The sequence below is a fragment of the Zingiber officinale genome, chromosome 2A (assembly GCF_018446385.1).
Source record: "Zingiber officinale cultivar Zhangliang chromosome 2A, Zo_v1.1, whole genome shotgun sequence".
Classification (NCBI taxonomy): Eukaryota; Viridiplantae; Streptophyta; class Magnoliopsida; order Zingiberales; family Zingiberaceae; genus Zingiber; species Zingiber officinale.
The window spans coordinates 102,517,078-102,540,677 of NC_055988.1; the positions used below are offsets into that span (position 1 = coordinate 102,517,078).

Genomic DNA, 23,600 nt, shown 5'->3' on the forward strand with positions numbered 1-23,600 from the left:
TTTGTGAGAAATGATTAGAGTATGTATCTTGTTAACTAAGGATAACTATTGATATGAAAAAAATTGTAGGACAAAGGAACAAATATCCATGGAAGCCAGCTCTTCATCAGCAACATCTTTGACTCGAAGATGCATGAATGATGAACAAGGTGAAACTCCCAATATATCATGTTATTGTGGGTTAAGAGCTACCCTCTGGACGTCATGGAAGGAAACTAATCCAGGAAGGCGCTTTTTTTCATGTCCAAGATTTAGAGTAAGTTTTATTTATATATAATTGTTTCAAAATCAAATTTATTTATATATTGATGAGCATGAGCATCCAGATTATAGATAAGAGAAGATACCTTCAACAAATCAGCATGCATTTGTAACAAATCAATAGGCTTCTCAAAAGACCTTGTTCTCTCCATTGTCTGCACATATATCCACACACTTGAATATTTTCTTTCCAAACCAAATGTTACATAGAAAACACAGAATTTTGATACAAAGAATGAGGCTACATGATAGTTACCGATAATAGAAGGGCTACATGATGGTAATATGTCAAACATTAGAAAGTTTACAATGAAAGAAGCAATAATGATACCTGAACAACATCATTAGGAACCAACAGTTCTTTATCCAATCTAAACAATCTCTGACTCTCTATAAGAATAGAATCGTCACTTAGATTTAACAAAAAAAACTGGAAATACAATAAATGAAGAATCTACAATCAAACCTGCAGATTTATCAATTTCTTCAATGTTTGATAAGTCATCTTGCTTTCTATCAATTATAGAACCCTGTAGACAAATGTACTTATACAAATTATCAATATAACATAACATCAAAGTAACAAATTACACCCAAATATACAAACCAAACCTTTTTTCGAGACTTTGCCTTTGCCCTTTTCTCAATTTGTTCAATTTTGGATTGTTTTTTTTTCGTGGGTGGACGTTCACGAGACCTTACTTTCAGTGGGCTGTGAAACTTTTTGCTCTCATTTCTTGATTCCTCATGTATTATGTTGCTATCCTGAACACCATCCAATGAATCACCAATATTGGTATCCATAAACTTTTTTTTTGCTTCTTTTAATATCCCTATTAAAACAAAACATCTCTCATCATTTTTTGACCCAAGTTGTCCCACTTCCTGTAACAATGGTTGAAGATTATTATATCTTCGTCTTTCCTCTGCATGCTGAGAAGAATCATCATAAATATTAGTGATTCCTTGATATCCACGTTTAATGTCTTTGCGCCATCGTTCCAAAATATAATTTTCTGGAACTGTAGTGACTTTTCTTTTTACCAAAACAGAAAGCAAATGTCTACACACAATTCCACGAAACTCAAAGAGACGACACAAACACTTCATCTCACATTGTAACTCACTATATTGTACCCAAAAGGAAATCTCTTTTGGAGTTGTTCCATCTTTTCCATATACAGTTTCCATCACCTCAAAAAACAATGTTGATCCTTCTTCCTTCATAAATGAAGTATTACAAAACATCAAACCTCGTAGTTCATTTTGAAACAACTTAAATATCTTGTTAGTGTAAACACTTTGAAACTGCTTTTCAATTGGATTGCCACTGATAACTGGAATTATTGAATTAAAAGATGTAAAATCAGAATTATCTTCCTTTTCAATCTTGCTTTTCAAAGCATTGTCATATTGTTCAACAAACTGCTTCAAAGTTGTTTTTGAATGAACATAATCATCAAAAAAAGCATTCATACTTTCACTTCTTTGACTTGTCGACATCCCTGCCCAAAATTTATCTTTCACATACACAGGCATCCACTTATGACGAATTTCATATAAAGAATTCAACCAATCATTTTTCTCCAAGTTAAATTCTTTGATAAATTTTTTCCAGTTGCTATCACATTCTGTAGATGTCAAAGAATTATAAACAATATTCTTCAAGTTTCTCTTTATCAACTTATAATCGGCATGACTACTAAACTTAGCTGGAAGTTTTTTCATAATATGCCAAAGACATAACCGATGATGAGAGTCCGGAAATACCTCAAGAATTGCAATTTCCATGGCTTTGCATTGATCCGTAATAATAGCTCGTGGAGCTCTTCCTCTCATGCATGCCAACCATGATTTAAATAACCAAATGAAAGTTTCTGAATCTTCTTTAGATATCAAACCACAACCAAGTAATATAGATTCACCATGATGATTTACTCCAACAAACGGAGCAAATGGCATATCATAACTATTAGTAAGATATGTGGTATCAAATGTAACGACATCAGAAAAAGAATCACATGCAGCCCTACATCTTGCATCAGCCCAAAATATATTTCTTATGCGAGAATCTTCATCTACATCAATTACATAAAAGAAATTTGAATTTCTACATTGCATACGACAAAAGTAATTATTCAAGGCTTCTGCATCACCATTCCCAAGCCTTAATCTCCGAGCTTCAGCCACATAATTTCTACACTTTCTCTCATCAAACGATAAATTTTCATAACCACCAGCTTCAACAACAAATGATTGAAAACTTTTACTCAAAGTTATTCCCGCTTGATCATTCAACTCTAATTTCCTCTTAGTTTGGGAATCTAACACTTTATTGCATCTAAAATGTCTTGACTTCCTTGGACTTAATGCATGATTATGTTCTAGTTGAATACTAGTAATGACACATAATTCATCATTCTGAACTGTAATATTAATCTTTGCTTTGCAATCTGTTTTGCTACAAGCTCTAGGATAAAAGGAATTTTTCACTCTAGGAACGGTCTTACCATTTTTAGAGCATCCGAATGAAAAATACTTTATCTGACCATCATCTCCTTTTTTGGAACCCAACTTTGAAATACCAAAACCAAGACCTTGGGCATATGATTTGTAAAAAGCACGGACTTCTTCTTCAGATGAAAAATACATCCCAACTTGTGGAGCATCAACTGTATTTGAGCTTGACGAATCACCCAACACTTGCACATCACCCTCAATTAATAGTTCTTGCTCCATAACAATTTTATAACCTAAATTCAAACAAAATAGTTATTAGCAAACATAAATAAATAATAGCACAAAGAAATGTTTAAGAACACCATTAAGAAAACTGAAATGAGAACTATGAGTCGGAATTGTGAAGAAACAACAAAGTATCAATCAAGGTTCCGCTTTAAGCAGGATAATAAATCATGAAATTTAACTAAAATACAGGAGAAGATACAATGAATGAATCCACTTCCAATAAATTGAAAACTCTTTGCATAGAAAGAAATCTTAAAGGTAATAGATTCTGCTATGTCTATTCATCCATGTTGGTTCATCAAAAATAGACAAGAAAGTTCATGAATTGTTCAATCATCACCATTGTCGAGCAACATTATTAAAGGTCAGGAAGAGCTATAGTAGCTTTAAAAGAACTACGGAAAATTAGTAACTTCGACAGTGACAGCAATATAAGGGAAGCATATTTGCTTACACAACCTACCTTACGCAGCCGAGCCGCGTCGCGTCGCAGGTGGAGGAGAAAGGAGAAGCGACAGTGGAGGAGAAGGGAGAGGCAGCGATTCCTGCGGGCGTGGGGCGAAGCCGAGCCGCGTCGCGTCGCAGGTGGAGGAGAAAGGAGAAGCGACAGTGGAGGAGAAGGGAGAGGCAGCGATTCCCGCGGCCGTGGGGCGAAGCCGAGCCGCGTCGCGTTGCAGGTGGAGGAGAAAGGAGAAGACACGGGAGCGGCGACAGTGGAGGAGGAGGGAGGCAGCGATTAGATTTAGGGCTTGCTGTTTGAGTCCGTGCGATTTAGTGCTGGCTGTTTGACTCCGTTTCTTGTTTATTGTTTTTTTTTTCTCCACGTAAGCAGTGCTGACTCATTCGCTGAGCGTTTCGTGCTTTGCATTCGCTGAGCATATCATTTCTCATATTTTTTTTAACTGTCATGACTCACGAATCTAAATCAATAGTAGCTCATCAATAGATCGTTGACAATTTAATTTAATCAGTTTAATCAAATTTTAAATTTTATAATCGAGACCGAAATAATTAGATTTTTTATAAAAAATCCAAATTCAATTTATTCAATCAAATTTTTTATTTAATTGAGATCTTACTTGACCGGTTTGGCCCCACAAAAATTTTTCACCGACTACTAGAGTAAATGTGAAATCACTCGCAGTGGGTGATTCATCAACCCAACGCTCGTAGATCACCTTACGCTGATTAATCTTGAGGGTGATCTCGTTCAGTCCCATGAAAATTTTCCACTAGCCACTAAACTAAATTGGAAAATATTCACAATGGACGATCATCAATCCAACATTCTTAGGCTAATCATCCATTAAAAAAATTATCTATTAATTTATCAAAAATTGTGATTTAATTGTTATATATTTTTAAAAAATTAAGGTGGCGTTTGGTTATCTCTTAAAAATCAGAATAGAAATGAGTATCATAGTATTATGGAATGAGAATAAGTATGCGTTTAGATATCATTTTTAAAAATAATGTTTGGTTAGTTGAATATTTTTAATCGGAATGAACCTAATTTTTTTTTTTTACCCTTAGAATAAAATAAGAGAAAAAATTAGATGCGAGAGAAAGTTGAATGAGAGAGAAAAATATGATGAGAGAGAAATCACGATGGAAAAATGAAAAGAGAGAAAGTGTGATGAGAGAAAATGAGGAAAGAGAGTGCGTTGGAAGAGAATAAAGGGAGGGAAAGTGTGATGAGATAAAATGAGGAGAGAAAGTATGATAGGAGAGATTGAGGAGAGAGAAAGTATGATGACAAAATGAGGAGAGAGTGTGTAACGGAAGAGAAAGTATGATAAAAAAATGAAAAGGGAGAAAATGAGAAGAGGGTGTGTGATGAGAGAATACAAGGAGAAAATGGTAGATAATATGTGATGAGAGAAAATGAAAAGAGAGAAAGTATGAGGAGAAAGAACAAAGAGAGGGAAAATGAAATGAAAGAAAAATTGAATAAATATATTAAGAGTATTTTTATCTAAAACTTAATTTTCATTTTCATTCTCATCAAATGTAGATCCGCTACATTAACGACCACCCTAGTGTTGGCCCCACAGATATGGAGAAGAGGTACATACAGGTATACAGATGTCAGACGCATGGTGGGGTAAACCTCAGGTCGTTAGTTCTTGAGAATCGACCCCTGACTATTACGCTAGAGATATCATGCGCCCACCGTCTATGCTACACCCTGAAAACATTCTCATTCCAATCAAAATCCAAAGGAAGAGTGAATTTTATCGATACCTAAGTTTTTAGATTTCATATCAAAATCTTGATTCCATTCCCATCAACCAAATACAAAATTTAAGAATAAATTCATTTCCACATTTTTAAACCCTTAAATTAAATGCCACTTACAAAATTTAAGAATAAATTCATTTCCTTATTTCTAACCCCTTAAATTAAACGCCTCCTAACAAAGAGCTGTGTGCTATACCAGGGGCAACCCTAAAATGTTTTTGAAAATGTTTTTGAGCCGCATGAATGAGGCTTTCGAGGACTGTTCAACCTGCAACAAATAGCTGTTGCGCTCATGAAAAAGTAGCTGGTTTCCCTTACAGGAATCACGCTGGCTCTCCTCCCTCACGCCCATGCTGACATTTGCCACAGTCACATGGCTGCCAGTTTGTTTTTAAGATCAGAGTTGCAGCCGCATGACTCCAATCGTAAGTAGGTTCAGTTAGAGGAACACTGAAAAAGCGAGCAGTGCGATCAGTGATTTGGCTTCATTGTGGAGACGAAAGCTCTCGAGCATGCCACCACCAGATTTCTGAGCTTCTCGGTGTGGCCTCATAAATGGCTGCCACCGTAAAGCTAGAAATCAGAGAGCTTTAAATGAGAAAGTTTAAGTGGCAGCAAACAAGATCTAGGAAAAGGACGATGGCATTCTGCAGATTACAAACTGGGGTAGGGAGTGATTCCATTGAGGAGGCTTCTTGGTCAATGCTCCTGTCGCCACTGATGTGCCATGAACAGCAGCATCATGGAACTGAACTCTACTATGAAAAAACAATGCCTACTGCAAATTTGAATTTTATTCAATATTGGTTTACAAATACATTCTATAGTAAGAAAAGCCTCGAGAAATTCTCAAGTCATCTTTTCAAAATTCCTCTTTCCTTTTATTCAATTCCGAGCTTATTTACGGCTCTCTATGTCCACAGAAAAACCATGTTATCAACTTTCATGGGTCTCCTCACAGAATCAGCTTCCATTGACTGTCATAGCATGGATGTGATCTATTGTGATCTTCTACTCTGTGATTCAACCCTTTTCTTCAAGTCCTCAATGGTGATCATCAGCTCAGAGTCGAGCACTCCGGCAAACTGCGGTGAAATCAGGCACTACATTACTAAGATTTGAGAGTAGAAGTTTAGATTTTATTTTACTTGCCTGGCGTGTTCTATAAGCAAATTTCACCCCTTGAAGAAGAAGTGCCTCTTGTGCAGATTGCCGCTCGGAGTGCTGAAATACTTTGAGCTCCATTGTCGCTCTACTCAAATAGAGTCTCGCAAGCTTCACAGAGCTCTGCTTCATCTGTAATTGTTGTCAATGAATTCATTCTCAAGAAAATGGCAGCTACATGATTTGCATTCAGTTAAGTCCTTAGTTCCTAATTGATATTGAGTTAATAAAGACAACATGGTGGCAAAAGATGAATACGCTCGCCCCCAGCGCCCCCACCAACCTGTCTCAGAGTCAACACGGATGAGGTAAATCACGGGCAACTACTAGCCTTTGGAATAGTAACTAGCACATAAGGAAAACATTTACCTTGACTTTACTAATAGATCATTAGTGTACAACTAAAAGATTGTGTTCAAATACCATGTTAAATTTGGTTATCTGTGAGCAATTTTCTATCCTTTCTTTGAAAGAAAAACATCATGTCTGTACCTGGTTAACCATACCAGAATCTAGCATCCAATCAGTTGGAATTTTGCACTCCTTGTACAGCATCATATTTGCATTCCTCAACTTGATCAATCTATCAACGCCTTGCTCGAACCTTGCACCATCATGGGCATCAGCATGGATACTATTTCTTATGAAATATAGTTGTCGAAACCGAAACCCAAACCGGAATGAGAAATTGATCATGAGACACAACTCACTTATCTAGTAAGTTTGATATCTTCTTTAGTGTCACCTCACATGATAAGGAAGAATCATCCTTTAAAGAATGAACATGGGCTTCAAGTTGTTTGAGACCACGGAATTCAACAGCAGCTTCACGCAATGCATCAGCTCTCTTCTCAGGCCAATCGAAATGCTTCAGCACAGCTCTCTCATCAGCCTGCTTGGAAGATCATGGAGAAGGCATTTGATAAGAAACATGTTCATCCGTGATCCAAAACTTTCTGGTTCACCAGGAAGAATCTAACTGAAAGATGGACTTAACAATGATCACATTCATCACAGGCCTTACCAGGGTGGAGAGTTCTCCATCAAGCCAATCAACAAAAGCTAGGACATCTTCCATACTGGTGAAAGATGACCAGAGCACCTTCTGTATAAGATGTTTGATGAGCGGCCCTTTTGTTTCCACATCTGCTTTGATCTGTGCAAGAAGATACAAGAGCATGAACATTATTTAATTAATGAAGAATCAAAAGTTGGTGACTCTAATAAAAATAAAATCTAGGATCTACCGCTAATAGATGAGCTGATCGATGTTGAAGTTCTCCAACAATGCCTCTATGTGCAAAACCAGAGAAAGGACTGGCAGAACCCCCATTGCTTGCGGAACCTTGCTTTGTCAGTGAATGGTATAGTTGGACTAGAGCAGAAGCCTTGCCCACTGTGGCTCTTCCTGAAGCACTGTGAGGAAGAGGCGGCGGCGGCGGCGGCAGTGGAGGTGGCCCATGGGAAGCACCTTTGGAAGGTGACAAAGTTGGAATAGGCATCTTAATCACTACATTTTGTTGAACTTCCTCCATTTCTGCAGAATTCTTTGAGTTTTTCTGAACAAGCTCTAATAGATCTCTGAACTTAGATTTGCCATCCAATTCCACCTAAAATCAAGTCGTTTGGTTTACTAATTAAATAAAAACATTCTTGCTATTGAAAAAAGTTGGTTTGCTCCCACAAAAAGAAGACAAACTAGTTCTCCGTGATTTGACATGCAAAAGGAGCAAAGTTGAATACCTGATCATTCTTCTCCATCATCTTGATATTTTCTTCAGCTGCAGTAAGATCTTGCTCCAGCTTCTTGTTCTGTGACTCCAACTCAACATTCTTCTCCTGCAACTTCTCTATCTCAGTCTTCAATTCGGTCACTTCCTGCTGTAACTCCCTCACCAATTTCTCACTCTCACCAAGTCTACTCTCCAATTCCTTGATCTTTCCATTGACTCCATCCGCAGACCCCTTGCAACTGGCGTCTTCCCTCCTCCCCAAGCGAGCAAACTGCTCCACCACTTTTGGGGCACCTAAACCATTAGTGGCTGGCCTGAGATTGTTGTTGAACTGAGGAGATCTTCTTCTAGCCAAGTTTGCGGTGCTCGCATCCAAGGCACTAGATTTTGGCCTCGCCTTCAACCCTGGAGAGGTCCCATGATCTGTATCTGTTCTTGGAGGATCCTTCACTCTTGAGACAACTCTGGTTCTGGCTGCATGTGGAACTCGGAGCTCTTGCTTCATAGCTTTGCTTGATCAAGGACTGTCGCCTCAAAATTGTAGCTGTGAAAAACACTTTTTCCAGATTACATCTTTATTATCACCGTGCTAGATAAGGAAGGAGGAAGAAAGGTTTCATGAGCAAATCAAGGCTGTAGCCCGCCAGTTGACTCAATAATGTAGTCAACGCGTTAGGTTCTACGCCCATTTTCTTCAGCGACATATACCAAAATTTATTTGGCATGCAATAATGTTCATCCACATGCATACTTGCTCTTCACCCACTCACAAGATAAAGAATGAATGCATGTAACCTAACCCAACAAATTCCATGCTCAGGTGTATTAAAGAGAAAAAGGAACTGGAATTAATGCATGCAATCAAATTCCTATGCCATGTTCCAGTAATCAAGCCGTAGAATCTGCATAACTGCAAAGTTTTATGGGATCTATCTGTTTCTCAAGTATTTGACATTTGAAGAACATACCTGCATACAAGAAGAACAGCAAAAACTTGCCCTGCTGATCTCTGCTGCACAGCACAATGCATCAAGAGACGAATTATAGAAATGAGAGGCATTGCTGAGGCTTTTGGTTTGGAAGATGTCTCTTTCGACGATTGCAACTTGCAAACCTCCTCGTCCTTCTCCCTCTCTTCATCACCCAACCACCCCACCCAAACCTGCATCCTCGGATTGGATTCCATGGCTGCACCTTCAAACTTTGGAGTTATTTGGACTAGAATTTGGATTGTCGATACTTAAAATAAAGAACATCTTAAAAGAAATGGTGGGTCACTAAATAATTTAAAGTTGGCATCAACTGGTCTATGGGTTCCAGTTAATGCCATAGACCCCTTAGATTTTGTTGGCTTGAATTGGAAGATGAACCAAGAAGTAGCTTCTACTCTTAGCATTGGTTTATTTTGTGCTTGAACCAGGTGCAGTGGGTATCCAGATGCCATAAACAATTTTGTACAATTGTGTATTTATAATTCACATCCTTAAAAATTAAGAATTTGAACCAAAAATGTCTTTCAATACTAATTTGTACTTCCAATTGCTGTACCAGAGGCTACCAAATCAGCAAGACAATGCAGTACCACAAGTCATCATAAATATATCTGAATCCTAAACACTTTAATTATAGTCCATGATATGACGTGTTGTTGTGGCCTAGGGACGGGTTGGTGGGGGCGCTGGGGGCGAGCGAATCGCCTTTTGCCACATGATATGACGTGTTGTGAATGATGTCACGGGTAATAGGGTCGATAATCAAGATAATATGACAGTCAAAGTCAAAATAAGATGATACTCAAAGTTAAGGTGGGGTGGCAGTCAGTACGTACATGTTGGTGCAATCAGTATTAATCATCAAACTCAGGTGTTTTGATGTATGACAAGTGGTTAAAGTTAGTTGTTGTGTTCTAAGTTATTTACCAAGTGTGTAAGACAAAAAGACTTGATGGGACTTGACACCAGGCTGAAATCCAGTTAGGTCTAGAAAACCTGATAACTGATAGGAAGTCTAGATAAGTTGATATCTGACACGAAGTTCAGTTGGATTTGTAGGACCTGACAATCGCTGAAGTCCAGATTGTACATATGGAAGGAAGACCTGGTGAGTCAAGAGATCAGAGTCAAGTAAGTCTGCAAATAGTAAGTAGAGGTAAGCACTGGAGGAGAGAGATTCAGTGAGGATGAGTCCCGGTGGGACAATAGGCATTGGTTCAACTTAAATTCATTATAGAAATCTATGTTGAGATCAAGATTAGATCCTAGTCTTGGTAAGATGAGATCTAACTTATAAATATATAAACTATTTGTACATATATTTTTCTAACTCTGTGTTGTAGATACATACGCAGATCTTCAAATCCCACATACATGGCCACTGACAAAACTTGATTCCGAGTCCGGGGTCAAAAGATATGGTCTCCAGAAGATTATTATGTTGAATAGTGAGGCGCCTCAAGTGGATGGAGTGAATCAAATCGGATTGGATCGAACCAAACTGGACCGAACTAAATCAAACCAAACCGAAGCAAATGGATAAGATCTGAATTATTTAATTAGTTTTCTCTACAAAATTATCTGTAAGATCCGCAGTTGGAAAGTTTATTCCAAATTCAATGGATCTGATAAGAACAAGATTATCTATAAAATGAGACTAGATGTCCTATAAATATAATAACATTTCTACATGATTCGTCAACCGTTCGGCTGCTTCGACTTCGTACTACTATTGTGCCGCGACGCTGCTACACCCGACTACTATAGATTGACCAACACCAACACACGAGCACATTCAGGTCTCTATCTAAGTATTGGGTAACAATTTTGGTTTATAGTTAATTATTGCTTAAAGAAAGTGTAGATGCATGTTGTTACACTTTCTTCTTTGTTTGTGTATTCAATTACGATTGATTAGTGGATTACTCGTCGGAAAGGTCTAAAGGATCTGGGTCTTGGAGTAGGGTCGTCGAAGACTCCGAACCAAGTAAAAATAATCGTATTATATTTCTTTCTATTTTCTTAATTTATTTTTACGTTGTGTACTCGTTTTAAAAAACTGAAAAGAAAGTTTTAAAATATATGTAATTCACCCAACTCTCACGTGCAATCAATCCTACATTACGTAACCAGATAAACCACTCACCTTTGGGCTTATCTCCCCACTCATCAAGGGCAAAGCACCCAACATACATCCGGTCGGCCCCAAATCCAGTTAAACCTTTGAGACTTAACTCCACACTTTTCAAGGGCAAGACACCCAACATGTAAAATATGATAACAAAATAATAATTAAATAATCTTATTAAATTTTTTAAGGATTTTTAGAAATTTTCTAGGAATTAATCGGAGTACGTATGACGTATTTTGAGGAGATGCATTTATAGGAATAAGAAAAGACTGTTTAGAACACCCGGAAGTGGGAGTTGATTGAGAAATTGATCTAGGGTTTAATTGAAAAATCCCTAAATTATAAAAATACATCCCGTGCCCTAGCTCCCAAAGCCTCCACCGACCTCTTCCTTCCCCGATCCCGAACCTCTCCTCACGTCGTTCTCTTCCTTTCTCTCCCTCACGCACTGCCCTCTCCCGATTCCTTGTCACTGTGGACCACCGAACTCTGAGGCCGATGAGTTCTGATCGTTGATCGCCCAACATCGTTCGACATCGTCCGGTCTCTCGGCCTATCGCGGTGATAGCTTCCAGCCCTCTCCGATCTGCTGCTCTCCCTCGAGCGCCGCTGCCTTTGTCGACGTCGTCGACTTGGTGAGTCATTGGCCTTCCCCCAACCATGAGCAAGAGCTCCGACGTCCGTTCATTTGAGCATGGGTAGTCGTCGTTGTTCGACGACATCACCACTCTAATCCAGAGCGGTGACCTAGCTTGGATCCATCACCCCTCTCCCGATCGCAACACCCTTTTATGAAATTATCGTGCTATCCTCGTCGTACCATCTACTGTCGGTTCTTCCTTCACCCATCTCATCAGCCGCCTTCTATTGGGTCTCTTGCAGAAAGGAAGCTGCCGGCACATAATTAGGGTAAGGCATGCTTGGAGTTTGAATGGTAGAGACCTAGTTTCCATTTTTGGAATTGGGAGATTGTGATTTGTAGTTTGGTCGACCACTGTAACTCCAACTGTTATTTTTCCAGCAGTAGCATTCGGCCACTATTTTCAACAGCAAGCCTCTCTGGCTATGAGTCAACAATGATGCATTTGGATTAGGTATGATTAGTTCGCTTATTTTTTCTATCACGTTGGTAGATGATATAATGGATTGAATAATGGGTAATTGATAGATTTCTTTGATTTGGTTGTTAGGTTATGTCTTTATTGGATTAGTGTGTTGGTTAGTGAGTTTTGGATTGATTATTCTTGTAGTAAATCCTAATTGAAAGGGGAAATGATTGGGGATACTTAATCTATTTGGTTATGAATTAGAGATTCATTTATGAGTTGATTTCTCTAGTTAGGATAATTTAGATAATAGCATGATTATTATCAGGATTTTAGAAGGATTAAACCTAATCTAGTGAAGGTTATGTATTGAGTTAAATCTAACAGTGTTAATGGTTAAACTACCAGATTAGGGGTTAATAGTTGAAATGAAATTAATGTATAGATTCCTAATCAGATTAGGGTTCAGTTAGCTATTTGGTTCATGATGGATTTAGCTAACTAGTTCATACTTGATTAGTTATATCATACACTATGTGATCGCAGGATTTGTGTTCGGGACGAGCGTCTCGACGTATGACTACTTGACACGATCTACGTATAAAGACGGGTACTTCTTACGTTGACTCTCTTTAGTTCTTTGGAACTTGGTGCATGAGCTTTTTTTTTTTTGATAAGGGCTGCTTTACCTTGACTCTACTCATATTTTTCTTGTGCTTGATACTTCCATTCAAACATTTGAGTTATTCATTTCTATATCCATACAGTCTCTTGTTGTCATCTATGATATTTAGCAGATATTAGATACCAACCTTGTATGCTTTGATTGTTGTTTATTTATATATTGTATTGAGCATGTTGGCTTCATGTAGCATACCTGATTCCTGTTTATATGTATATGATGACTGTTGTATTTTGCGCATCATATCATTACATGCATATCAATGATGAATTCTCCCTTGCGGTCGAGAGAGTCGTTGACCAGGGTTGCACGCTCAAACACTTGAGAGAGTGGTAGTTGGAGCAGATGTCACTTGTCCTGTCGTGCCCCCACTCGCTTACTCATGAGTAGAGGAAGCTGAAGTTGCGAGCAGCAGGGACCTCCGTCGCAGATGTAGCTAGTTAGCTACTATGCAACTGTCCACTCGGCCACTCAAGAGAGTGGTAGCTGGAGTGTTGTACAGTTTATCACTGACCCGACCTCTCGACCATACACGGGTTATGGTGCAGAGGGGTGGGCGGGAGTGACCATCAGTGCATACACTGCTATTACTATACCTACTGATACTGTTGCTAGTTTATGTTACTGTTACTTACTTATACTGCTGTTGCTAGTTTATACTACTGTTGCTTACTTATGCTGTTGTTGCTAGTTTATGCTGCTGTTGCTTACTTATGCCGATATGTTTACATAGGTTGAGATTAATACCTGTGATATGTGTTTAGACCCTAGCTTACTTATTAATAATATGTCTTTACCTCACATGATACCTTCGTAGTGATGAACAGTTCAGTAGTCAATCGGTATTACTCCTGATCTTCTATTACCTAGCTTAGGATATGGTTCCAAGTATGAGCATATATTACGATATTATTTTAGTATTTGCTATTCCTCTTATGAGACTGTATACTGTTGGCTCACTCTCTATTTGTATATTATATTTATGCACTATCTATCCTTTACTCGCTAAGTCCCAGCACTCCTCACCCCATAAAATGATTTTTCTTTCACCAGGTGGCAGGTAGATGAATCAAGGATGCTTGGGAGAGTCCTGCCTGCCGGTCCTATGTCACATCCGAAGACTGCATCGGGTTTCATTTATTCTTTACTCGTATTTTGTATTTGGTGTTATATTAATTCGATTATTTTTTGGAGTTTATTATGTGGAGTTGAATTTTGTGTTGTTGTAATTGTTGTATAAAGCCAAGTCAACTAACATTATGTTGTTTTAGTTCGTATGTGCTTTCTTTTATTGTTTTTCCACTGTATTGGTTTATAGTACAACCGAGTGGGTATATATATATATATATATATATATATATATATATATATATATATATAACTGCGTGGTTGTATTTATTTTGTTTCAGCAAAGTGGACTGAGTATATAACTGCGTGGTTGTGTATATATTCCAGTCGTGTGGGCTAATGGTTATATTGTGTGAATATTCTTGTATATATGCTTCATATTGTCACCATTATAGGAGAGATGTTGTCGAAATTTTATCGGTAGGGACTTCTATGAGGCGTGACAATCTTTTGGTATCAGAGTATGGTTCGAGTCAAATATTGAGTTTTGTGTTTTGGGGATTTCGATCTTATTTTTATTTATGATTTTTTGAATTAATCTAATACCAATTTATTGGTATTAGAGCAGGTTTACGATGCCTATTTTTCGTGTTCTGGATTTTGTGATTTGCTTTCTCGATGTGACTTTTTGAGTTTTGGGATCAGACAGCGGCAGAAATCTCCAAGCTATAGGAGGTATGTTGTATATGGTTATCATACACTTCTGTTGTTACTTGACTAGTTGTTTATACCATGTATGACTTGTGTTATGTTAGTCATTAGTTAGATCCATCAAACACTGCTAGAGATTAGGGATTACAGTCTCATGGGATTTCTCTTACCATACCACCAATATTATTAGTTTTTTATATCACTAGTTGGTAGTGGATAGTATCTGTTAAATATCATGTTGCTTTAATTAGTAGAGAACCAATTTATATTTATTGACTTGGGCAGTAGAGGATCAATTTTACCTTTGTTGATTCGGCCAGTGGAAAACTGATCCATTCTTGTTGGTGTAGTTAGTAGAGTACCGAGTTGCTTTTATTAGTTCAGTTAGTAGGAGGTCGACTTACTCTATTTCATAAAGATTGTGACCCTTTGGACTTTGGATTATAATTCTTGTATTGTGGAAACTTGAGTATTTGGAAGGATGAGAATATGATTGATTTGTCTCACTAGAGATTTATGATAATAAACTTCCCCACTAGATATTATCTTTGTAGTGGTACGACATGGGCGTGCAATGTTGAACCATGATGGATATATCTAAGTTTATTGACAGTGGGTGTTGAAGGTTGGATACTTTCTTTTTACTCTATCATTGTTCAGGAGACTATTAGATTTGATTGATGTTGAGAATGATTTTTGATTGATGGACATTGAGAGATTAAGTGTAGTAATTTGTAGTCTTTTGATGATCTATTAGTGAATTTTACCCACAGTTGGTTAGACAGCGGTGTGAAAGTAGCGGAAGCAGGATGAGCTCATAACCCACAGAGTCATCTCTTACGGTTGGAGATTTGCCATGATACTGAGATAGGAGTATGTTGCTTGTTACTCTTCGTTGAGGATCCCTAAGTTGACCAGTAAATTTGGGGATTAAATTTTTATTATTGGGGGGAGAATGTAAAATACGGCAACAAAATAATAATTAAATAATCTTATTGGAATTTTTAAGGATTTTTAAAAATTTTCTGGAAATTAATCGGAGCTCGTATGACGTATTTTGAGGGGATGCATTTATAGACATAAGAAAAGCCTGTTTGGAACACCCGGAGGTGGGAGTTGATTGAGAAATTGATCTAGGGTTTAATCAAAAAATCCCTAAGTTATAAAAACACATCCCGTGCCCTAGCTCCCAAAGCCTCCACCAACCTCTTCCTTCCCTGATCTCAAACCTCTCCTTGTTGGTTGGTCCTAGGAGGATCGTACCGGTTCCACTGTACAAAAATTGTATACAAGTGCTGAACCTTTTTCTAAACAATCTATTGTGTTCTTTAGAAGTTAAATTAGGAATTGCAAACGGAACTTAACATTATTAATTTCAAATTTAACTTATCTGTTCTTAATGGTTTAGACTTTGTTCGCAAGCGGAACTTAACACTATTGATCCAAATCAACCTATGTTATAAATTCAATTAAATATTAATTTCCAAAATTGACTTTCAGGACTGCATGGCGAGGCATATGACCTTCTTGGGTATGGGAGCATCCACCTCCGCCTATACAAAGCCTTTTAAGAAAAACTAATATTTAATTTCTTTATATAACTCTAGGTTTAACCAAAAAGAACAATCGAATCACAAATTCGAAAAACAAAGAAAAACACAAACTCGAATTACAATTTGAAAAACTAGAATCTAATGTCTCTTGTGTTTGAAATTCATACAAAAGAAAAACTAGTATGATGCGGAAAATAATTACTAGTTATACTTTCCTTTGTATGCAACGTCCTCTTGATCTTCTACATCTACCAAGATGAGAACCATCCAAAGCCTTCTTCTCCTTGCAAGGTTCGGCCACCACAAGTACTCCAAGAATAAATGAGGTTCGGCCACCACCACCAAGCTCCAAAGGGATGCTTCCTTTCTCTCCTTCTTCTCCAAGCTAGAACCCGGCCACCTTCAAGCTCCAAGAGATGATGAGGTTCGGCCAATGAAGAAAAAAGAAAAAGAAGAGGGAAAAGCAGTAGGGTCGGCCACCACCAAGGAGGAAAAGAGAGAAAGAAATAGAATAGAGTCGTCTTCTTTGAAAGCACCTCTACCCCCTCTTTTATAATCATTGGTCTTGGCAAATAAGGAAATTTAAATAAAAAACTTCCTTAATTTCTTTGCCATGAAAAGGAACATTTATTTAATTAAAAAATAATTTCCTTTTCATTATTAACATGGTCAGCCACCTATAAGCTCCAAACAAGGAAAGTTTAATTCACATAAGAATTAAAACTTCCTAATTTGTTTTCGGAAATTTATAAAAAAAATTCTCTAATAATTTTTCCCTTCATGGTGGGTTATAAAAGGAAATTTTATAAATTAAAATCTTTCTTTTAAATATGTGGATGATTTCCAAAAAGGAAAGTTTTCTCTAAAATTAAAATCTCCTTTCAATCTACAAATAAGGAAAGATATCAAATCTTTTTTAATCTTTTGTAAAACTTATAAAAGGAAATATTTAATTTTAGAACTCTCTTTTAAAATCATGAACATGGTTACAAAAAAGGAAAGTTTTATCAAAATTAAAATCTTTCTATCAATCTACAAATAAGGAAAGATATCAAATCTTTTCTTAATTATTTGTAGAAAGCTATAAAAGGAAATATTTAAATTTTAAACTCTCTTTTAAAAACATGAACATAGTTACAAAAAGGAAAGTTTTATCAAAATTAAAATATTTCTATCAATCTACAAATAAGGAAAGATATCAAATCTTTTCTTAATCCTTTGTAGAAAGCTATAAAAGGAAAGATTTAAATTTTAAACTCTCTTTTAAAATCATGGAATCCACATAAGAAAAAATTTTAAAAAATAAAATCCTTTTAATTAATTATGGACGACCACACTAAGCTTGGACTCAAGCTAGGGCCAGCCACCTCACACCTTGGTTTGGCCGACCCTAGCTTGGGCTCCAAGGTAGGCTTGGTCGGCCACTTTAAGGTGGGTAAGAAGGTGGGTATGAGTGTGTATAAATCTCTATATACAAGAGGCTACGATAGGAACCGATAGGAAGAATTGGTTTTGGTCTCTCGATGAAATTAAGCTTCCTGTGTTCACCCCGAACACTCAACTTAATTTCATCGATAATAATTCATACCACTAAAGAATTATTATTGAACTACCGCACCAATCTCAAATTACGTTTTGAGCTCCTTCTTATTATGAGTATGTTAGTCTCCCTGTGTTTAAGATGTCGAATGTCTACTAATTAAATGAGTTACTGACAACTCACTTAATTAATATCTTAGTCCAAGAGTAGTACCACTCAACCTCTTCATCATGTTGGACTAAGTCCACTTGCAGGGTTTAACATGACAATCCTTATGAGCTCCTCTTGGGGACATTCTCAACCTAGATTACTAAGACACAGTTTCCTTCTATAATCAACAACATACACTATAAGTAATATCATTTCTCAACTTATCGGGCTTATTGATTTATCGAGCTAAATCTCACCCATTGATAAGTCAAAGAAATAAATACTAAATATATGTGCTTGTTATTATATTAGGATTAAGAGCACACACTTCCATAATAACTAAGGTTTTGTTCTTTTATTAAATCAGTATAAAAAGAACTTACCTTAAATGATCCTACTCAATACACTTGGAGTGTACTTAGTGTAATTTATTAGTCAAGATAAACTAATACCTAATTACACTACGACTATTCTAATGGTTTGTTCCTTTCCATCTTAGTCGTGAGCTACTATTTATAATTTACAAAGAACCGATAACTTGCTCTTCTGTGTGTGACACCACATACCATGTTATCTACAATATAAATTAATTGAACAACTACACTTAGAAGTAAATGTAGATAATTTTTTAAATGTTTATACAAAAAGCTAGACTTTTAGTATACATTCTAACACTCCTCACGTCGTTCTCTTCCTTCCTCTCCCTCACGCACTGCCCTCTCCCGATTCCTCGTCGCTGTGGACCACCGAACTCCGACGCCGATGAGCTCTAATCGTCGATCACCCAACACCGTTCGATGTCGTCCAATCTCTCGGCCTGTCGCGATGATAGCTTCCAACCCTCTCTAATCTGTCGCTCGCCCTCGAGCGTCGCTGCCTTTGCCGACGTCGTCGGCTTGGTGAGTCATTGGCCTTTCCTCGATCATGAGCAAGATCTCCGACGTCCGTTCATTTGAGTGTGGGTAGTTGTTGTCGTTTGACAGCATCACCACTCCAATCCAGAGCGGTGCCCTAGCTTGGATCCATCGCCCCTCTCCCAATCACATCGCCCTTTTATGAAATTGTCGTGCTATCCTCGTCGTGCCATCTACTGCCGGTTCTTTCTTCACCCATCTCATCAGCCGCATCTGTTGGGTCTCTTGCAGAAAGGAAGCTGCCGACACAGAATTAGGGTAAGGCATGCTTGGAGTTTGAATGGTAGAGACCTAGTTTCCATTTTTAGAATTGGGAGATTGTGATTTGTAGTTTTGCCAACCACTGTAACTCCAACTGCTATTTTTCCAGCAGTAGCTTTCAGCCACTATTTTCGACAGCAAGCTTCTCTGGCTATGAGTCAATAGCGATGCATTTGGATTAGGTATGATTAGTTCGCTTATTTTTCCTATCATGTTGGTAGATGATACAATGGATTGAATAATGGGTAATTGATAGGTTTCTTTGATTTAGTTGTTAGGTTATGTTTTTATTGGATTAGTGTGTTGGTTAGTGAGTTTTGGATTGATTATGCTTGTAGTAAATCCTAATTGGAAGGGGAAATGATTGGGGATACTTAATCTATTTGGTTATGGATTAGAGATTCATTTATGAGTTGATTTCTCTAGTTAGAATAATTTGGATGATAACATGATCATTATCAGGATTTTAGAAGGATTAAACCTAATCTAGTGAAAGTTATGTATTGAGTTAAATCTAACAGGGTTAATGGTTAAACTACCAGATTTGGGGTTAATAGTTGAAATAGAATTAATATATAGATTCCTAATCATATTAGGGTTCAGTTAGCTATTTGGTTTATGATGGATTTAGCTAACTAGTTCATACTTGATTAGTTATATCATACACTATGTGATCGCAGGATTTGTGTTCGGGACGAGCGTCTCGACGTATGACTACTTGACACGATCTACGTATAAAGACGGGTACTTCTTATGTTGACTTTCTTTAGTTCTTTGGAACTTGGTGCATGAGCTTTTTTTTTTTTTTTTTGATAAGGGCTGCTTTACCTTGACTCCACTCGTATTTTTCTTGTGCTTGATATTTCTATTCAAACATTTGAGTTATTCGTTTCTATATCCATACAGTCTCTTGTTGCCATCTATGATATTTAGCAGCTATTAGATACCAACCTTGTATGCTTTGATTGTTGTTTATTTATATATTGTATTGAGCATGTTGGCTTCATGTAGCATACATGATTCCTGTTTATATGTATATGATGACTATTGTATTTTGCGCATCATATCATTACATGCATGTCAATGACGAATTCTCCCTTGTGGTCGAGAGAGTTGTTGACCAGGGCTGCACTCTCGACCACTTGAGAGAGTGGTAGTTGGAGCAGATGTCACTTGTCCTGTCGTGCCCCCACTCGCTTACTCATGAGTGGAGGAAGCTGAAGTTGCGAGCAGCAGGGACCTCTGTCGCAGATGTAGCTAGTTAGCTACTATGCAACTGTCCACTCGACCACTCGAGAGAGTGGTAGCTGGAATGTTGTACAGTTTATCACTGACCCGACCTCTCAACCATACAGGGGTTATGGTGCAGAGGAGTGAGCGGGAGTGACCATCAGTGCATACACTGTTATTACTATACCTGCTGATACTGTTGCTAGTTTATGTTACTGTTACTTACTTATAGTATTGTTGTTGCTAGTTTATACTGTTGTTGCTTACTTATGCTGTTGTTGCTAGTTTATGCTACTGTTGCTTACTTATGCTGATATGTTTACATAGGTTGAGATTAATACCTGTGATATGTGTTTAGACCCTAGCTTACTTATTAATAATATGTCTTTACCTCACATGATACCTTCGTAGTGATGAACAATTCAGTAGTCAATCGATATTACTGCTGATCTTCTATTACCTAGCTTAGGATATGGTTCAAAGTATGAGCATATATTACGGTTTTATTTTAGTATTTGCTATTCCTCTTATGAGACTGTATACTGTTGGCTCACTCTCTATTTGTATATTATGTTTATGCACTATCTATCCTTTACTCGCTAAGTCCCAGCACTCCCTACCCCAAAAATGGTTTTTCTTTCGCCAGGTGGCAGGTAGATGAATCAAGGATGCTTGGGAGAGTCCTGCCTGCCGGTCCTACGTCACATCCGAAGACTGCATCGGGTTTCATTTATTCTTTACTCGTATTTTGTATTTGGTGTTATATTAATTCGATTATTTTTTGGAGTTTATTATGTGGAGTTGAATTTTGTGTTGTTGTAATTGTTGTATAAAGCCAAGTCAACTAACAGTATGTTGTTTTAGTTCGTATGTGCTTTCTTTTATTGTTTTTCCACTGTATTGATTTAAATGAGATAATATTATATATCTATATATATATATATATATATATATATATATATATATATATATATATATATATATATATATATATATATATATATATATATAGCGTTTGTTTTAATGGTTACGAATATTCTTGTATATATGCTTCATATTGTCACCGTTACAAGGGAGATGCTGTCGAAATTTTATCGGTTAGATTTCACTGATGTTGTTCCAACCGAGGAACTTGTCCCAACCGAAGATGAGTGGTTAGATTTCACTGATGTTGAGATGTTCGGGGTTCCTTTCGATCCATCACAGCCCTCAACTTCATCTCATCCCTCAACGTCAGCCTAACCTTCCACTTCCATATTTATCGAGGATAGACTCGCTCGACTCGAGGAGTCTTCCGCTCAGACGCGACAGCTCGTCTTGGATGGTTTTCGTACACTACAGGCTGAGATGACCTTCAGATTCACTACTCTCCGAGAGGAGATTCTTCGAGCACTACATGCACCCGAGCGACCTCTATCACCTCCTCCACCTGACGATCCTCCTAGTTGATCATATTTTGGACATGCATTATATCTATTGGACTTACACTTACTCCTTGTGTAGATAACTCTCTTTTGGTTTGTTTGGTCTTGTGCTTAGTAGAATAGAATTTACTTTTATTATTCTATTTTTTAATACTATATTTTTAACTCAGTTTGTTTTTTTTTTAAATATTTTTAAAATTCCAATTTTTTTTTTCAAAATTTTAATTTTTGTTAGTTTTCAAAAAAATTTGGACTTAGCCTAGAAATTTACCCCCCCAGAAATCATGTGCCCATAGTTTCAGCCAAAATATCTCACAAGCACCCTAGGTTTAACTTGCTTGTGTATGAAAACACTTAGAATGGTGTGAGATGCATAGGGTACTTCCTGGACTTAAGAATGCTTAAGTCTGTGCATCGACATAAGTCTGGGCAATAAATACCAATTTACATAAATCAAGTTAAGTTATTCTGTCTTAGTCAAATCTAACTGGATCATTGACTTAACTTGACTCACCAAGTGAAAGCTGTTGCCCTCTAGGTAAACAGCTAGTAGCTAATGGTTAGACATTTGGCTAAGGAAATTAAGTATTTAGTTTAATTTTTTAATTACATATGCTTGGACTTTAGGAGTTTTTGGAAAAGAGAACTAACTTTTTCTTTAAAATTGACTTACTCTTTATGGTTCTAAGTGAAAGTGACCTTAGCTAAAGTTTTACAAGTTGATACTATTTAAGCTAAGTATTTTTTGAATCTCTAAAATTTTTTTCTCAAATATTTTTGTCCGCACTTTTTACACTAAATATTTTTTTGCTAAGTTACTTTTCAAAGTCAACAAACTTTTCCTTAGCTAAAAACTTCTTTCCAAACTTAGTTTATGAATTTTTGTAAAGGAAAAGTTTTTTTTTAAATATAAGTACTTTCTCAAAAAATCAGATTATTTTTAAAGAACTAAGCTCCCTATTTAACTTTTGATAAAGGTTTTTTCTATTCATTCAAAATAAAAAGGAGCTTTAATTAAGGTGGAGTTTTTCACTTAAGTTTTTATTAAGGGGGAGCTTTGCATTTAAATTTTTGCTTGTGCTGTCATTTAGTTATGCTTGCATTGTTCTTAAATTCTTTATAGCATTATAACTTCAATCTTTATGTTTTTTACTTAACTTTAAATTTTTGTTGTTATAATAAAAAATGGGGAGATTGTTGGTGCGGGAAGCATTCGACGATCGAACTTGAATTTTGATAATGACAAAGCATTCAAAGTTAAGGTTATTTGTGATCTAATGTGTTGAATGAGTTTGCAGGAAAAGTCCTAAGGTATCTTAGGCAAAAGTCCTAACTACGATTAGGTAGACAAGAAAACCCTAGGGGGTGGTAACCCTAGGCGGAAAGCCTTGGCGGGTCGAGGTGTTCGAGCAAAAGTCCTAGAGTCGGATACTCTTGGTGAAAATCCCGATGTCGCAGATTAGGTGGAAAGTCTGGGCGGGTCGTGGAGCAAACGTCCAGCAGAAAGACCTGAAGACTCGGGCGCTGGGCAAAAGCCCAGTCGATCTGGAGGATCGAACTGGCAACAGGTATACTCTCCTGAGTGGAGTAGGTGAGGACACATAAGCTTTTATTAAGGGGAGCTTTGTATTTAAATTTTTGCTTGTGTTGTCATTCAGTTATGCTTGCGTTGTTCTTAAATTCTTTATAGCATTATAACTTCAATCTTAATGTTTTTTTACTTAACTTTGAATTTTTGTTGCCATAATCAA

General features: G+C 37.1%; 2 protein-coding genes and 2 long non-coding RNA genes across 10 annotated transcripts; 2 read left to right on the forward strand and 2 right to left on the reverse strand.

Moving 5' to 3' along the window:
* Positions 1-513: 513 nt before the first annotated feature.
* On the reverse strand, positions 514-6,224 carry LOC122043857 (protein FAR1-RELATED SEQUENCE 6-like). The gene is made up of 8 exons (XM_042604426.1): positions 6,180-6,224; positions 5,909-6,025; positions 5,700-5,809; positions 5,569-5,627; positions 874-3,014; positions 728-791; positions 593-651; positions 514-531 (listed from the first exon to the last, which is right to left on the reverse strand). Exons 1-8 carry the CDS (start codon positions 6,222-6,224, stop codon positions 514-516), a joined length of 2,613 nt encoding a protein of 870 aa, XP_042460360.1.
* LOC122041775 (protein CHUP1, chloroplastic-like) lies at positions 6,030-9,319 on the reverse strand. Of its 7 annotated transcripts, none has more exons than XR_006129075.1 (7): positions 8,158-8,802; positions 7,662-8,024; positions 7,439-7,570; positions 7,125-7,306; positions 6,921-7,048; positions 6,403-6,546; positions 6,030-6,335 (listed from the first exon to the last, which is right to left on the reverse strand). XR_006129075.1 is itself a non-coding variant. In XM_042601569.1 (7 exons), the coding sequence occupies exons 2-7, from the start codon at positions 8,650-8,652 to the stop codon at positions 6,313-6,315; spliced, it is 1,548 nt and encodes a 515-aa protein (XP_042457503.1). In that variant the 5' UTR covers positions 8,653-8,691; positions 9,116-9,319; the 3' UTR covers positions 6,030-6,312. The 7 variants fall into 7 exon arrangements, 5 of the variants coding, with proteins under 5 accessions (XP_042457503.1, XP_042457504.1, XP_042457502.1 ...); XR_006129076.1 differs by having other exon boundaries at positions 6,921-7,018; positions 8,158-8,799; XM_042601569.1 differs by adding an exon at positions 9,116-9,319 and having other exon boundaries at positions 6,030-6,546; positions 6,907-7,048; positions 8,158-8,691.
* A 2,313-nt stretch (positions 9,320-11,632) lies between these two features.
* On the forward strand, positions 11,633-14,289 carry LOC122041776. Its single transcript, XR_006129077.1, has 4 exons — positions 11,633-12,179; positions 12,295-12,364; positions 12,863-12,926; positions 14,052-14,289. It is a non-coding gene; the product is annotated as an uncharacterized LOC122041776 (long non-coding RNA).
* Positions 14,290-18,624: 4,335 nt separating this feature from the next.
* LOC122039841 lies at positions 18,625-21,269 on the forward strand. Its single transcript, XR_006128403.1, has 2 exons — positions 18,625-19,939; positions 21,072-21,269. It is a non-coding gene; the product is annotated as an uncharacterized LOC122039841 (long non-coding RNA).
* Positions 21,270-23,600: the final 2,331 nt, after the last annotated feature.